The sequence below is a fragment of the Lacerta agilis genome, chromosome 4 (assembly GCF_009819535.1).
Source record: "Lacerta agilis isolate rLacAgi1 chromosome 4, rLacAgi1.pri, whole genome shotgun sequence".
NCBI classification, from domain to species: Eukaryota; Metazoa; Chordata; class Lepidosauria; order Squamata; family Lacertidae; genus Lacerta; species Lacerta agilis.
Genome location: NC_046315.1, coordinates 26,819,492 through 26,836,917, shown reverse-complemented (window position 1 = coordinate 26,836,917; position 17,426 = coordinate 26,819,492). Strand labels below are relative to the sequence as shown.

The 17,426-nt window shown below is 41.2% G+C and overlaps 1 protein-coding gene across 1 annotated transcript in view; it reads left to right on the top strand.

Moving 5' to 3' along the window:
* The window catches only part of DCLK1 (doublecortin like kinase 1), a 198,035-nt gene extending 182,832 nt beyond the window's left edge, over positions 1–15,203 (top strand). The window contains exons 17-18 of the mRNA XM_033146510.1: positions 4,941–5,014; positions 15,040–15,203. Of these exons, the coding sequence (XP_033002401.1) occupies positions 4,941–5,014; positions 15,040–15,097 (132 nt within the window). The 3' untranslated portion in view covers positions 15,098–15,203. The remainder of the gene's footprint in view (positions 1–4,940; positions 5,015–15,039) is intronic.
* Positions 15,204–17,426: the final 2,223 nt, after the last annotated feature.

The window sequence follows — 17,426 nt, the reverse complement described above, 5'->3', positions numbered from 1 at the left end:
GAGCACCTGGCGGAAACACCGAGGAAGTTCTGCCAGTTCTAGGCCCAGAGATGCCAAGAATTGGAAGCCCCAGGAACCATACCTTGTACTTCAGCTAGCCACAAATTTCCAGCCTGACCTGAAATGATTAGAGGGTTAGGGAAAGCCATTGGACAGGGTGGGCCTAGTCAACTCCTCAGAGAACCCTTCAACCTGTTTCCACGTGTGGTGGCTCGCCACACAAGGCAACAGTGCAAAGATCCAAGAATTCTTAGTTCCCTGGCAGACTCTGATATGCACAGATCTTCATATATTGGGCATGTCCTTCTCTTACTCTAGGAATGTTTTTACACATACACATACTCCCATGGTACATCAGTTAGTATGACATGAATGAGGAAGCCTCTTAGTGTGTAGAGCTCTAAGAGCATCAGAAGAACCTGCAGGATCAGACCAAAGGTCCATGTTGTTCAGCATCCTCTTCTCGCTGTGGTCAACCAGATGCCCATGGGAAGCCCACAAGCAGAACCTAAGGGCAAACACCTGTGATTTCTAGCACTGATATTGAGAGAACTGCAACCTCTGATACTGAGGGCAGTGCATATCTATCATGGGTAGTAGTCAATGATTGACTTATGCTCCATGGTTTAAAGCTATCCAAGTTGATGGCTATCACGTGATCTTGTGAGAGTTCTGTGTGGCTTGAGGCAAGTATGTTTAAGAGAAGGCTCGGATGCTATAGAATCATAGGATTGTAGACTTGGAAGGGACCCTGGGGGTCATATAGTCCAAGCTCCTGCAATGCAGCAATCCTAGATAAAGCATCCATGGCAGATGGCCATCCAACCTCTGCTTCAAAACCTCCAAGGAAGGAGAGTCGACCGCCTTCTGAGGGAGTCCGTTCCACTGTCAGAGAGCTTATGCTCTCAGAAAGTGATTCCTGTTGTTTAATCGGACTCTCCTTTCTTGTACTGGAAGCCATTGGTTTGGGTCCTAGCCTCCAGAGCAGGAGAAAACAAGCTTGTTCCCTCTTCCATGTGACAGCCCTTGAGATATTTGAAGATGGCCATCATCTCTCTTCTCAGTCTCTTTTCAAGGCTAAATATACCCAGCTCCTTCAGCTGTTCCTCATAAGGCTTGGTTTCCAGACCCTTAATCATCCTGGTTGCTCTTCTCTGCGCATGTTCCATCTTGTTAATATCCTTCTTAAATTGTGGACACAGTACCTCAGGTGTGGTCTGACCAAGGCAGAGTGGAGTGGTTCTATTGCTATTCCTTCCCTTGATTGTGACATTATACTTCTGTTGATGCAGCCTAGAAGAGCATTAGCTTGTTTTGCTGCTGTGTCACCCTCTTCACTCATCTTAAGCTATGAGTCAGTCTTAAAACATACCAATGCAGAAACAACTTAGTACCTTCAGTAAAAATTCTTGTGTTTAAGTGAGGCATGTCTGCAGCCTTAATGAGCTGTTAGTGCAGCTGTCAGCAAGTGAAGAATTTTAGTGGACTAATTATTTGTCTTTTAACTGATTAATTCATCACATTTAAATAGTTTACATGTTACAGAAACCCCAAAGGTTGCTCTCTTTCTTTCTTTTCTGAGATATTGTAGCCCAAAGTAACATACAATGTTACAAGCAAGGACTAACACTCATTCATTCTTGGAAAGAAAGGCTATCTTTAATATTGCTTTCCTATTGCCAAAACCAACATGGTCTCCAAAATGAACACACACATTCTCTGAGCCCCTGCTGATTTAAATTAACCCTCTCTAGTTAATTAGCCAAACAAGCTTGAGTTGATTAATTCACCCATTAAAGCTTACAATCCTTCATTCTCAAAATGAAATCAATGTGTTTCAAGAACCATTTATTCTGGAGCTTTCTAACATGTACATCAGCCTGCAGGCACTTAAGCCAGTGCACACATGAAAGCCAGCCTCAGCAGTCCACACAGCCCCTCCCAGCTAGAGATAGGGGAGGAATCTGATATTAGGAGAAATTGCTTGCACAAAGTGTACATTAGTCAAAACAGCGGACAAAAATGTGTTTATTAGGAGAACTCTGCACTGAAATGTTGAAGTATTTTCCTGCAGTGAAACAGATACTTCCACCTCTGTTCCAAAAACAATCCCATCTAGAGAATTGTGGAGAGAATGTTGCTGTGCATATTAGTGATGGGCAAAGAGTATTGCCTTTACCCTGAGAACATGGGGGGGGGGCCCTTTGAGTGTTTCTTTTCACCACCCAAAAATTGCTAAATGACCCATATTCCCTCCAGTGTCTGCAATGACTTCTGCAAAAGGTGGGGGACCCTCATTTTTCGGATGACGTTGATAACGCATGTGATGGGTGGCTCCCTTCTCCTACTAGGACAGAAGTAAGTAAAGCTATGCTGACAGCATCATGTGTTGCCAGGATTCACGAGGGCATGGCCACCAATGACAAAAGGCACTGCCAGCCTAGCTTTACAAACTTCTATAGGAGGAGGAAGAAGAACCAGGGATCGTCCCACCCCATTCCAGTTTTCAAGAGATTGGACTCCAGCACCTGCTGCACCTTGCCCCTTCCCCAATGCAAGCTGTAAGTAATAAATTATTATTATTATTATTATTATTATTATTATTATTAATTTTACCCTTGGAGTAAAGTGCAAGCAGAATTGAGAGACTGGCACTAGCAGGCTGCTTGCAAGAACTTAAGCAGTTTTGTCTGCATGGTGGGGAACCCCACTTGGAATTCTCACCTCATATTTAGTGCAGATACTTTCCATTTTTGATTTTCATCAGGGTTTGGCAGGGCATCCCAAACTCTTCAGAGCTTTGGGCATTGGCTTCCTGCTTCTTTCTGGAGTATTGGTTCCACTTCCTCTGTCTTTATGACAGAGCAAGGAAGCCCCTGCTCATCAGGGAGAGAACTTAGAGAATCCCACCCGTTCCTTTTATCTCTGCCTTCCTCTTCATTTTCCTTGGCTTCTTCTGAGGCCTGCAAGTAATCTTGGAAGGCTGAACCCTCTTGCCAGCTTTACCCAAGTGCGCTCCTTCCGAGATGATTACTTGAGAGCAAGTAGATAGTTTGGCAGCTTATAACAGCCTTTGGCAACCAGTCAGGCCCATGGATATTGTAGTCCAAAACGTTTGGAAGTCTCCAGACAAGCAAAGGCTGGCTTAGAAATACCCACCCCACCCCCGTGTCTCTAATTGTGGATGGATCTGCAGGACTTCCTTGTGTTTCCAGCTGTTCACTGGCCATTCGCCTTAAATTTCTCTGTGCAAATATATTTCCATGGGTTCAGCTAAGAGAGATAAAAAGGGTGTGGGGGGATGGAGGCAGCTTGTAGGTGCACCACTCATTAGAAGCTGGGGTCAGCATTGAGAACAAGCTGTCATTTAGGTGTCACTCCTCAAATATTATTTGGTTTTCAGCTTTCCTCCAGGTCCTATCTGCAATCTGTTCCTTTAGCCTATTTTATTTAAAATAACAGCAGCACTGTGTTTAGCAAATAGAGAAAAGGGGTGTGTGTGTGTGAGAGAGAGAGGGGGGACAAATGTGTCTCCCCATTACAATAATTCAAAAATTCAAATAGTAATGCAATATTTTGATTTGAAACCCCCTGGAAGGTTGGGTATTGTGTATGGCAAGTGCATTACACAAGTGTGCCAGTAGGTGGCAATCATAGATCAGTCTAGGATACAACGCACACCTAATAAGGGCCTCATATTTTCAGCAGGAAATGTTCAGTCATTTTGGATGTTTAAAAATATTTTGCATAAGAATAAGCACGGGTTAATGAAACAAAATAAACAAAGCAACATATTAATTTATGCCTTGTGTGGATTCAGAATCAGGGTGGGTGCTCCAATAAGTAAAAATCTGGAAATGTTTCAAACTGCCTCTTGTAATATGAATTCTAAACATTCAGCATTATGTCACCACATTATACATCTAATGAGGGAAACAAAAATAAATATAGATTTAATAGATTTCCATATAACAATTCTAGCATTCTAGCATTCTCCAGTATTAAACTGCACAGTGTGCCTTTCTCTCTCTCTGAAGAACTAAAATAACCTGTTAAGTAGTGACCCACCTGACATGTCAATTTGCTGTGGAAAAGTTAGAAAAATACCGGTAACACCTTTTTGTGCTAACCCAGCCTCTGCACAACTGAAGAAATACTGTAAATGGAACATGTGCTTCCCCCCCCCCCACATGTACCAATATACTTCGCCCCACAAAAATATTAAATTAAGCTTACAACTTGGATTTCAGTACAAGTTAGTAAAGATTTTACAACGCAACCGTTTATCTACTCCTTTTGCCTCATGTGTACGGTACAGTAATATACAGTTGTTCAGGACTCCTGAGTATCCCTTGTCTACAAGATCTATTTAAAAAAAAAAAAACCTGGCATACAAAGATTGATGGGAATGTCAAAATGTGTTTCTTTTATCTTTGCACATTTCGACAAATATGAAGAAGCATAACTTGATCATTGTGTAGTCTGGTCTCTTCTGGTGCTAGGAATGGCTACGATTTGCTATCTTTATTTTTATTTTTATTTTAAAGCAGCAACACCACACACCCTTTGCCTTAAAACAGGGGGTGGGGAGAGGGATATATACGTATGTGAAACCCAAGGGGCAGCCTACTTTTGTTGCTATATCAACAGACAGAAGTTGAAATAAATGCATTCTCCTATCTCACTTTAAACAAGAGTCTTAAGTCAGCCAGGTAGATTTTTAGGGCTAATTTCTTTCTTTTCTTTTTTGTTTCATTTATTTTTTCATTTTCTTATTTTCCCATTTCCAGTGCATATATATTTTTTTAAAGGGTGTTAGAGTGCTATCTTGTGAAACTGAACATTAAATATGCACTAAGTAAGGGACAGTGTTGGTCTGGAGTTCTTAATTCTCTAGCACAATGTCGACCCACTGAGTTGCCCCGTTTCTCTCTGCTCAGCTGGACCACGGTTTTACCATCAAGAGATCAGGTTCTTTGGACTACTACCAACAACCAGGAATGTATTGGATAAGGTATGAGATGGTACAGCTCCAACAGTCAGTGTTTCCATGGCAACGTGCTGGCAGTCTCCATTAACCAGTTCCTTCAGTGGATAAACATTTTATTTTATTTTTAATTCGTTATCCAGTCCATATGCTGCTTTTATCAGTTTCATTTTAACCTCGATTGAGATGCCACACCCCTCATTCCCTTTCCTCACCCCATTATTCACACTGACATTGCAAGCTTTTTCTTCATTGCACATGCTCAGTATTCAAGTTATCCCTATAGTTAAAAGGACAGTGTATACAGAAGGGAAAAAAAAACAAATAAAAAGGATATGCCCAAGCGATATTTTCTTTCACATTGATGGTTTTAAGGCATCTACTGTCCTGTCCTCCCTTCTGTTTTAGACCCACGATATGGCAACAGGACATCAGTACCTACGTGTATAGATTTATATTTCTTTTCTCTATGAGATGTGAAATTATATACTGTCATTTTAAATCCCACCCACCCACCCACCCCCAACCACTACCTTTGCCCTTATAGATTGAGCAATGCATTGACATAACATAGTATTTAGAAGCTTTCCCCCAGTTTTCAATGAAATAAAATGCATTGTATATGTGCTGGCAAGCTTGTGTTTTAAAGTATGCACATTTTGTTATACTTTTTTTTAAGCAACAGATTAAAAAAAAGACTATATTGCATGGATCCCCGTCCTCTTCGATACTATCCTGTGATGTACAAAGTTAATAGGATTGTGATTATGTCCTTGTCAAATGGAGAACGGGGGGGGGGGGTTACCTGCGATGTGTTTTCTTTTTAAAATGTCTAATCTTGCTGCAGAAACAGATGCTAAGCCTTTCCTAAATTAATCACTTCTTCATCTATCCAGCGGCTGTTTATTAGATTTTAATATTTATATTCCTCAGGTCTGCTTGTGATTTTTTTTATTTTTTATTTTTTTTTAAGATGCAGTGGAGAATTGCCAGAGGACTGTCAAATGCATTTTACCTTAAAAGACTAGGATTTCAAAACTGTATATTACACACACGTACCGCTGTGTGTGTGTGTGTGTGTGTGTGTGCAATTTTACCTTCATTATCATAATGGTGGCAGCATTCATTTCAAGCATTTACAGTAAATTCAGAATCCTCCTCTCTAGAATTTAACAAAAATGCATGGATCAAAGTGCAGCAGCAGACTAGGCCAGAAGAAATAGTTTTCTTTCAATATATATACAGATGTTGTTTCTTAAATAATCATCAGAGTGGGTGCTTTGCAGTAGAGGAGCTGCTCGGTGATCTTTCTTACTGTAAGCCATTCCAGTGATGTTTAAAATGGCATATTTGTTTAAGTATTCTAAGCCTTTGATCAGTATTTTAACTTTTCCGATGGACAATGTTAGAAACAAATAATGCACATTTTTCTGACGACCCAAGACTAACAAATGTTCACATGTTTGCAAGGAATTGCTGCTAGTACCAGATAAAATTATTAGGCATATACCAGCAATGTCTATGCAGGCTACTGCTATGACATCCTAATATAACCATCGAAATGTCTTCGTATTATATGGACAGATTTACCTCTGCTTTGTAGTATGAAGGAACAACATGGTTGAATTTTTGCATGGAATCAATGAGTAAATGAAGACTTAATAAGGCATCAGTATAAGCTCATTTTAAGAGTGGATAAAATTTTGGAAAGATTCTAGTACTTAAGAAGGTAAGAGCTATATTGATAATTAATGCAACATTTTACCCCTAGGATTGTGGAAGACATAGCTGTGCAAATACACAAAGGCAAATACATATTCTGCTTTGGATTATTCAAACATACATATATATTAAACAATGCATTAAACACCAGTGAATATATGTTAAACAGGACATGGTAAAATTACAGCACACGACTGCAATAGCTGCTTTTCAAGTAGTGCAACCAAAACATTGTCCATCTGTAAAATGGGCAAAGTGCTTGATAGTTTATGTTAAAAAATTGTTGTTGACATCCTGCTATAAGGACCCTTTAAGTCCCAAACATAACCCACTTTACAGTCCAGTGACCTGCTTTGGGTGCAAAATATTTCTGACTGAAGGGCCTCCCCCCATTTATTTTGAGTGACTCCTCCCTGTTCAAATGGTTCTCTGTGCCAGGGGGAATTAGATATATGCACCAGAATATATACACATCTACTGCTTGGAAGATCAAAATCAAAGCTAAACTGCACATCTAGAAATGCTCACTCGGGATTACACCAGAATACAGGTGGAGGAATTAAAAATTCCCTACTCTTCATAGAAGTTGTAGACTAGCACTCCCATCAGCAGCACCCCCCGCCCAGCCAAGGGATAATGGGTTTTGTATTCCATAACATATGGAGAGCACTACATTGGCTACCCCTGGCTAATGTCCTTCTCCTGCCCCATGTGCTTGATTTCTACGGGTAGAGAGGGTTATTGTTGTTGTTTTTCAATGTGGAGAGAATTTAAACATGGTATGTCAGTCTAGACTGATGCAATATTGGGAGAGCCATACCATGTGTTTTTAACACTTTATCAGATGTGGAAATGATTTTCTGCTGGGACACCCAATTGCCCTTTTCAGGAGGCAGAAAGATAAAAGTAAGAAAGCTTAAACACGAAGAAAAATAAGAGAGACAACGAAGGGAAAACATTGTCCTCTTGAGAGAAAGAACTGACAGGGTTTTTGTAACCCTTCACAATTCCATTGTATTTCCCACACCTCACTGAGCAAGTTATATCAATATTTAACCAGCCTTGAACAACCTTACTCTTAACGTATTTAACATCTGAATTTTAAAAAAACACTTTGACCTGGTTCCGATAGCCCCCTTCTAGTGATTTTATTTTGGTGGACGACAATAACTGCAGGCTAGCCGTGGCTTTTCTCTTTAAGATTGGATAGCTTGCAGTATGTCCTGCTCACTGACCTTGCTTAAAGTCTAATGAACGTAATATGGCAAGCAATGTATAGCAAGCTATACCCATCCTGTAATGACAATGGCAGCTGCATTGATTAATTCATAATGAATCCTTCGTTGAGACTGCAAATGGTAATTATGGCAGATTCTTTTCATGGGAGCCAGTGTCGCTGAGTGGAGGGCATGTGGCCTGTGAAATCCAAAAACAACTTGTTCAAATTACTACTACTACTAATAATAATAATCTGTACCCTGCTCATCCAACCAGGTTGCCCCAGCCACTCTGGACAGCTTCCAGCATTTACAAAAACATAATTAAACATTAAACAGTATTTGGGAGTTCCCAAATCACATGTGAATAATGGCGATGGGGTTGGTGCTAAGTTGACTCAGGAAAGCTTAGCATTTATAGCAGCTTTCCCCAACTTGCTGCCCTCCTGATGTTTTGGTCTACAGCTCCTATCCATTCCATGCAGGGCCGGCGCGTCCATTTAGGCGGACTAGGCGGCCGCCTAGGGTGCCGAAATGGAGGGGGAGCCGCGCCACTGGCCCGCCTGTGCCCGCACCTCCCGCTAAATCAGGCTTTGGCAGGGGGCGGGGGGCGGGACAGGCGAGCAGCGGCTTCTCCGCTACAGCGGAGAAACCGCTGCTTGCCTCTCCACCCACCCCCCACCTCCCACCAAAGCAGGCTTTGGCGGGGGGCGCCAGAAGATTGGTGTCGTCCAGGGCGCCAGAAGCCTTAGCACCGGTCCTGATTCCATGGTATGGTTTGAAGGCACAAGATGCCAGCACTTCATTGGTGAAAGCAACCCAAATTTAAGTACCTAGCTCAACTGGGCTCCTTTTTGGGGGGAAGCAGGGGAGGGTGGGATATAAGAATAAAATAACAACAGTTCCCCATATCCTTTCTTAATAAGAAGGTCCTACAGTCCCTTTTGAAAAGTCATCAGGGATGTGTTTCAGCAAACCTCTGCCAGGAAGGTATTCCGTGGCGTTAGCTGCCTTGCATTGCAAAAAGATCAGCTTGCTGAGATCAGCTTGGCCTGGCAGAGTGATGAAATGTGGAGCAGGTCGCCTAATGTTAATTAGCTGGGGAGTGCATGAGAAGAAAGACAGTCCTGTAATTATGCAGGTCCCAGGTTGTCAAGAGCTTAAGGATACAGCACCTTTAATTGAGCTTGGAAGCTAATTAGTCAGTTCAAGCAGATGCTTTGCACGCAGGAGGTCCCAGGTTCAGTCTGCAGGTAGGACTGGGGGGAACTCCCTGTCTGGAATCCTCGAGAACCACTGCCAGTGAGTTTAGACAATCCTGAGCCACATTGACCAATGGCCTTGACTCAATATAAGGCAGCTTCTTGTGTGGAAATAGCAGTATATGCTCCTATGCAGCTGGAATTAAATTTTACACCAACAGGAGCCTCTGAGTTCTCTTCTAGGGCATCCCCACATAGAGCAAGTTTCTAAGGGGAATTTGCTGGCCTTCAGACAAAAACATGTAACTTATCCCATAAGATCTACTTCTGTACCTGAGAACTTGAAAGTGGCCAAAGTGGTAACAATTTTTAAACAGGGATCCTGGGGAGATCCAGGAAAATACAAGCCAGTTAGCTTAATATCTGTTCCAGGAAAACTAGTGGATAGAATTTTTTTAAAGACAGAATAATCAAGCATATAGAAGAACAAGTTTTGCTGAAGAAGAACTGGTTCCCACAAGGGTAAGCCCTACCTAATCTTTTGGAGTTCTTTGAGAGTGTCAACAAGAGTATGGATAAGAGTTCTCCAGTAGACATTGTATATTTAGACTTTCTAAAGTTTGCCAGGTCATTCCTGCTGTGAGGGGTTTGAGGAGAAACCCGACGACTGCCTTATTCAAATATTACAGGATATTGCCGCGCCTTCATATGATCCAAGGCAAAAGTGATCCAATGCAATTGGGTCAAGTTGGAACTTCCGACAGTTCTGGCTCACACTCTGCTAAGGCAGCAGTGGGCAGATTTGGCCAAGTCTAAGTGATTTTAACAGCAAAGGAATGTAATAATAATGATTATGTATTTATTTATACCGCTGTGTTTTTCCCTGATGGGACTCAAGGCAGCTTACATATAAAAACGAAAAGTGCTAAAAGCATAGGATAAACAATAATTGAAAATCAATTAAGCATTGTTAGAAGTAAAACAATATAAAACCTATAAAATCTATTAAAGCCATACAAATAATTACAATAAAAACAGCATGGCACCAGCTCTTTCATTAAAAGCTGTCCATTCCCAAAAGCCTGTTGGAACCATAAAGTTTTCACTTGCTGGTGGAAGGACAACAAGGAGGGTGTCGGTCTAGCTTTTCCACGGAGGGAGTTTCAGAGTCTGGGAGCAACCACTGATAAGGGCCTCTCCTGCACCCCCATCAAGTGTGCCTGTGAAGGTGGCAGGACCGAGAGAAGGGCCTAGATGACTCAGAATTTAGTGGTTCTTTGAATCCTGTTCAGGCCTTTTTTTTCAGCCAGAACTCACTGGAACTCAGTTCTGGCACCTCTCAGGTGGGCGCCATTGCCATTCTAAAAGAACAAGGGAGGAGTTCATAGTGAGTTCTGGCACCTTTTTCTACAAAAATAGTACTGGTCCTGTTAGAGGAAAAGGTGGAGTATATTAATAATAATGTTAATAATAATAGAACTTACTAAAATATCACAAAGCAGTGAACTACGTTTTGAGTTCTTCAGAATTCTTTTTTCGGACAGAATGGTTTGCCAAACTGAGTTATGGAGAGGGAGAAGAGACTCTCTATGATGTTCCAAAGTCTGCTTTATGTAACAGTCTTAAGACGGAGTCAGTAGTGGACAGTGGAGCAGGATGGCAGCCCTTACCTGACCTCCCAGAAGATGGGTCGCTGCTGCTTACCAGGAGGGAGAGTGGAAGGGGCAAGGTGGCGGGCACAGACAGAGGCATTGCGGTGCTCCTGCCATCACCTTTGTACAGCATCCACCTCCCTGTTACCTTGTCCCTCCCACTCTCCCTCTCACTAAACAGGAATGACACACTTGCCAGGAGGTCAGGTAAACAGCATAGCCACTCAACCCCGCCATCTATATCAGATGGAGTGCAAAAAGTGGCAGTGGGTTGGGGAAGCAATATCAATTAAAAGAGTATAATGCAAATATACCGCAGTATATTGTTATAATAATAATAATCCCAAAGCATAAAAGACCTGCCACCATTTCAAAAAAGAATGAGCACTTAATATTCACCCAAAGCCAGGCCATGCCCAAATGCCTGAAGAAAGAAATACATCTTCTGGAGCCAAAAGAGATGGCAGTGTTGGTGAGCTTCCCTGGAGAGAATAGTCTATAGTTGGAGGACAACCACAGGAAAGGACCACTAGGAATGTGGGGGATGTGCCTTATGCTGAGTCATTGATCCATCTAGCTCCCAGCCCTACCTAAAGATGCTAGGAATTAAACCTGCCTTTCCCCATTCTCTCATTGCCACCCACAAGACATCTCTTCGGAGAGCTACCTGCACGTCACCCAGGTCAGACAGACTCTGATGTTCCTCCTTTTAATGATTCCAGCAGTGCTGATAGGTTATCGAATGCCAGGCAATTTGGAGCTGCCCACTGTTAATCACTGGCCATTGCGTGCTAATGGAAGTGGAATAGAATGGTGTGATTGTGGGAGATTTTTAAAGTATTCAGAGCAAATGTTGCAACAGTACATAATATAGCCCTAGTTCAGCAAAGTGAACAGAACATATCCAAAATGGCAAGCAAACTGTAAAGGCATCCTACAGAATAAAAGAGGGAGAGAAGTGGCAGGGGAACCTTTCTTAGACTAATGCACAAACAGCTGCATATCTCGCTGGCACTGCCCTCACTCCAGCCCTGTAGCTAATATGAATAATGCATGCACTGAGAGGGAAAACATACGCCCGTATTCTTTTATTAATGAAATGAATATGTTTGTATGTGCATGGCTAGCAGTAAAACAAAAGGAGCAGAATGGTGGGGGGGGGGAGTCACCGTCCCCATCAAAAGTGAATATTTCCCCTCCAGTGATTACTGAGCTAGTAGACAAATAATTACCCAATAGCTAAAATGTGCCATGTATTTCAAAGTTGCTACAATTGGGGGTGGAGGGGGTGTCTTCCAGAGCCAGGGCAATAGGCCAAGTTGTGGGGCTCCAATGAAAACTTTCAGAATGAATGTTCAGAGTTCATTAGCACCAACCTGTTAAAGACAATCTGCTAATCAAATGCGCAGTAGGTAGCTGCAATTTTACTAGGTTGCTACCAATATATACTTTTTCCTTAGAACTCTGAATGCTACTTTCCTCCAGCTGAGAAATGTCATTCCCATCATAGTGTGCTCATGAACACCTGAGGTTTGTTAGATTGTTCCAAACGCTTATATACAGCAAGCCCACAACTTAGGCACATTTAAACTTGTGCGCGTAATGCACATGAACTCTGAGAGGTGGTGTTGTTTGGATAGATGTAGCTATTTGGAGGCTACACACATAGCACCTATTTGTGCTATACTATAGGAAAGGGCCATAGCCCAGTTACAGAGTGCATGCGTTGTGTCCGGTAAGTCCCAGGTTCACTTCCTGGCAGCGATAGGCAGGGTTAGGATCGAACACTGGAGAGTGACTGTCAGTCAGTGTAGACTAGATGAGCCAGATGAATGAATGCTATGATTCAGTATAAGGCGACTTCCTAACTTCGACAGACAGCTAGATACATCTGCAGAAGTCTGCATCTGTTTTTCTGCATGGCCCTAGCTAGATCAGGGCAATTGACTTAAGTAAGACTTGCAGAATGCCGCTGGAGGCTAGATTGCAGCCTTCATATTTTAAATCAGACTCGAATACCAAGGGAAGAATTTCATCTTGAGTCTGGGATTAATATAAAAATTATGTGATGTGGGTCAAACCTTTAAATAAACGCCTTTGGAGCATAAAAATACTTTAAAATGCAAATCTGTATGTCATTGAATGGTAATATATGCCATTCCCTCCATTGCTTTCGGAGAACTGTGTACTGTAAATGCTATATTTGTAACGTGAATATGATCTGGATTGTCTTCTGCTTCATATTAAAATATAATAATAAAGTTGGTTTTAAGGCCAAGCATCGCACGGGGCCTTGAAAACTGGTCAGACCTTTACCAAAGGATCAGCCGTAAACAAAGAACCTTTAGCAAACCATTGCAATTGAATTTTAGCATTCTTATTTAAAATTATTGCTGTTGTTTAAAACCCAAATATGATTTTTCCTCCACTTTGTATTACTGCTCTAAAGATTCTAACTATGAAACTATTAGTGGAACAATTCAGCCTAACTGAATCCATTTGCTATAGAAACCCTCTCCGTCTTCTGCCTTTATTACATCATTTTAAAGCCCTGATTGCATTATTTTAGAGCACGGATTGCTATAATGCTATTCTGCCCTAACCTGATGGATTTAGTTTTCATCTTGTTCTCAGAAATGCCCAGTCTATAAATATATCTCCCTTCTCTAACCAGGATTACAGTTAACTGGTAAATTTTCCAGAAGAAAAACAGTTATGCACGTCCCAAGAGAAAATGATACATCCTTTGAAGTAGAATGACCTCTTGATTGCATTATTTTTTAAAAGAGCCCATCATGATAAAGAGAAGTCGTTCCAACATTTCCTACTTAACACTTGCATTCATTTGGTTTCTAGACAATCCGGTAGTTTTTAGCCTTCCTTGCTCCCAAGTGGATATATCTGCAGTTTAGAGGCCAAGTTTTTATCCTTTTGGCATGTGCAGTCAATTCACCGTAGACAGTTCCTCCCAAATCAACAAAACTTAGAGGCTCTCTGAAAATTAGGCACATCTTTATGCTTTGTGTTAAATTGGACAATTAATGCCGACTTGGAAATCCCAGAAGCAATGGGCAGCATCCAAGAAAACAGTTCCACCAGCACAAGCACTTTGGGCTGCACAATGGAACTCTCTCTCTCTGTGTGTGCCACCTAAATCTCTTCTGGGTGGTTGGAGGAAGCCCCAGAACATATTGGGGTGGGCAGTATTTGTGCTAAAGGAACTGTTTTGTTGGATGAATACACCCAAAATGTATTTGCAGTAAATGTGCATAGCTTTCAGAGCTGGCTTGGCACTTCTCTTGCAGCTCTTCCTATTGCCAAAGAGACAAACCACTTTGTCACTTTGTGAACATTGTTTCTCTCTTTAGCAATAGATCAAACCAGTCTGCAGGATGGTTCTCCCCAGGCTTGGTTCTTTCCCCATGTACACGTCATACTGCTTCTGATTATGTTGGTCTCCTTTTCATCTAAAGGATTGATAGCAACTGGGCAGAGCACTGGCTATGCTGCTCTTCATAGTTTAGGGGAAATCCGGTTTTGCATATGGATATATTTGGGAATATGCAATATAGACACAGGTGTACATACTATAAATATAGGTAACACCAGCTCCCTGGACATGTAGAATAACATCTCTTCTTGCTAATGAGTGTTTGTTTGGTTGTTCTGTTTAGAACTTGGCTCTCCTCTCCCTTTCTTTGACTCTAGTCTGACAGCTTTGTAAGAATCTAGGGTTGGGTTTGACTGGGGTTTTTTTGTTTTTGTTTTTACACCTTCACTGCTTTTTAATGTTGGCAAATATTTGCCTCCTTCATTCAAATCAAATCACCTTTTAACCTTTCCTGTCAGGATAGAGGTTTACTTTGGAAAGGGAATAATTGTAGGGTCAGTCTGCATTCTCCTTGAAACCTGAACCCTTTACTCCAAGAAATTAATAGCATCCAGAAGTTTAACATATGGTGCGCGTGCACACACACACACACACACACACACACTGTACATGCTTGACGATGTCACGCTGCCTCTTAATAGTTTGGGTCATGCCCTTTTGTGTGAATTTATCTGTGTTATGAGTTAAATCCAGCAAAACTGGCTGAAACAGAAGGGTGGGTGGAGGAATGAGTTTTTGATTTGACCCGGACTGATTTTAGCCCCAGTCCTGGGGAAATCGAAGGGTGGAATGGAGAACATATGGTAGCCAGATATGGCATTTCATACACAGCCTAATTTCATTTATTCTCATTTTATGCCCCTGCCAGACCACCGCTCTTGATAAGGAGAGGCAGGTTTTCCGACGAAGACGCAACCCGGATGTGAGTGGGCGCTGCAAGGCACAACAAGCACCACCTGATCTCAACTCCGAATCGGAAGACTATTCACCCAGTTCATCTGAGACTGTTCGCTCACCTAATTCACCCTTTTAATAAAACACTTTTGCTGAAAGTCTTGGCTTAACCCTTTGGGATTCTGAAAACAAACAAACAAAAATCCTCCAAACCTGTGTGCAACTGTTTCATTTGAGTTCTTCTTTCTTTCTGTCTGTATCAGTTGCTTGAAGAAGGAACCACAGAAAGGGTGCTTACAGTATCTTTTTAATAATAATTTCCTAAATGACTGAAATCATCTTTGTTCTCTGTCTAGATTGTGACTTGCTGCTAAATATGATCCTCAAAGGGTTAAGACTATTTTGCTTTTTTCTAATATATATATATATATAAATATAAATATATATATAATTTTCAAAGGGGATAGAAGCAATGAATGTTTTCATCAGTCAAGCTACAGTATATGACTTAAGCATATGTTAACCCTCTGAGTGCATAATCTTAAATAATCTTGACTTGCCCCAAAGAGGGCTTTATCATCAACACATTTTCCCGCAGCACTCAAATTGGTGGTCTAGCCCAAGTGCTACGTAATTACAGAATCTGGATTGTGATTTTTGTAGAGTCTGGTTTTTATGCTCTTATGCCAGGGGTACAAATAGTCACCCAGCAGCTACTGGTATCTTTACAAAACAAACCACTGGGCATCTGAATTGTTGGAGAGATCAATGATAGTTTTGTTTGTTCTCATGTTTTGCTGAAAAAGCACCCTCCTTTTAGCGCATTGCATCTAGAAATTCTAACAATTTCTAGGCATGTTCTGCCATGATTACTTGTTGAAATAATTTCACAGGCAGTAGAGCTGTCTAAGAACAATCTGTTTAGGGTGCTGTTTGTAGTTCCCTGGTTGCTGGCTGCAACACGGTTTCATGGGAGTCTATAGTGGAATGAATATCCCAACATCCATACTCTGCTGTGCACAAAGTCCTCCTTTCTGTACATTCTTTTTTAGAGACACAGGTACATGCAGAAGGCATGTTTGGGAGCAGGCAATAAACACAATCAGTTTTTTTTTTCCTTCCATGCCGTGGATTGTTCCTCTGGGCATTATTGTGGTGTTATTTATATGGTGGGGGTGCTCTTTACAATGACTGGATGGGGGGGGTGCTTTACAGAGGGAATTATTCTACAGACAGTGTAAATTAAAGAAGAGATTTGAAATTCCAAACACAAATAACCTTTGTTTTAAAAATAAAGTGGCTAGCACTTACTCACCTAATGTGTTTGTACAAATATATTTACCAGAATTTAATGTGTGTGAGAGAGACAGACAGACAGCAAATGGGACAAAAATTCCAAAAGTAAATGTTTCGTCAGTGCTTTGAAAACATAATTAACCTACAAGAATCATTTGATTTCTAAAACCATGTTGGTTCCAAAATGTAATAATGTTTGTAAAAATGGTCTCTGTTCATTCACCAGTCACTCTAGTTGAATTAAAAAAAAACCTTGGTTTTTAAGGCATGATTCTCAAAGTGTTATTGAGGAGGCTTTAGAAGAAATGCAGGATTGGTGAAATTCATATCTAGGGGTTATAGAAATTTTGCTTTGAGATACAAAACACCTGAGATGGGGAGATCACAATAGCAGCTTAGTTCACTTGGGCTATTTAAATACTGACAAAGGTAATGGCATTTAAGCAGTTTAAGTGAAGAAAGGATTTCAACCAGTGGAATGAAAGGTACTTGATTGAACACATTCTGTGTTCAATTGATATAAAAGCCTAATTGATATAAAACCAATTGGAGCCATCTCTGCCAAGTTGCTTGTTAGTATCATCACTGATAGCAATTCATTCATGGCCTGAGCACATAGGTTATGTACCTGGTAGGGTATACAAGTAAGCCTCAGGACAGTTCTTGCCTGGTCCTCCATTGCATGACCTCTAATAAGATTCAGTGCTTTTAAGAATAAGTGCCAATGCTAGACATCCACCAAAACCAATGAAGGGCCAATAAGCAGGGCCAATCACAAAGGCATATAAGCTCAGTTTTCATTCACTATTTTTTTTAATTTTATTTTATTGGTGAATGGATTGAGGTTCACTCTCCCTCCTCAATGCATGGATCACCTTTGTGCCAGGACCTCCCCCCCCCCAAAGTTCTGTAGCTTATACACCTCCCCCCCATAAGACAGTTGTTATAGCAAAATAATTATTGTTTTGATAACGTATGTAAAAAGCCATTCTGATGTCTTGTTTGTATTGTGTCTTTATTACACTTGTTCACATTATCAAGAACTGAACAAACTACAAAACTCTT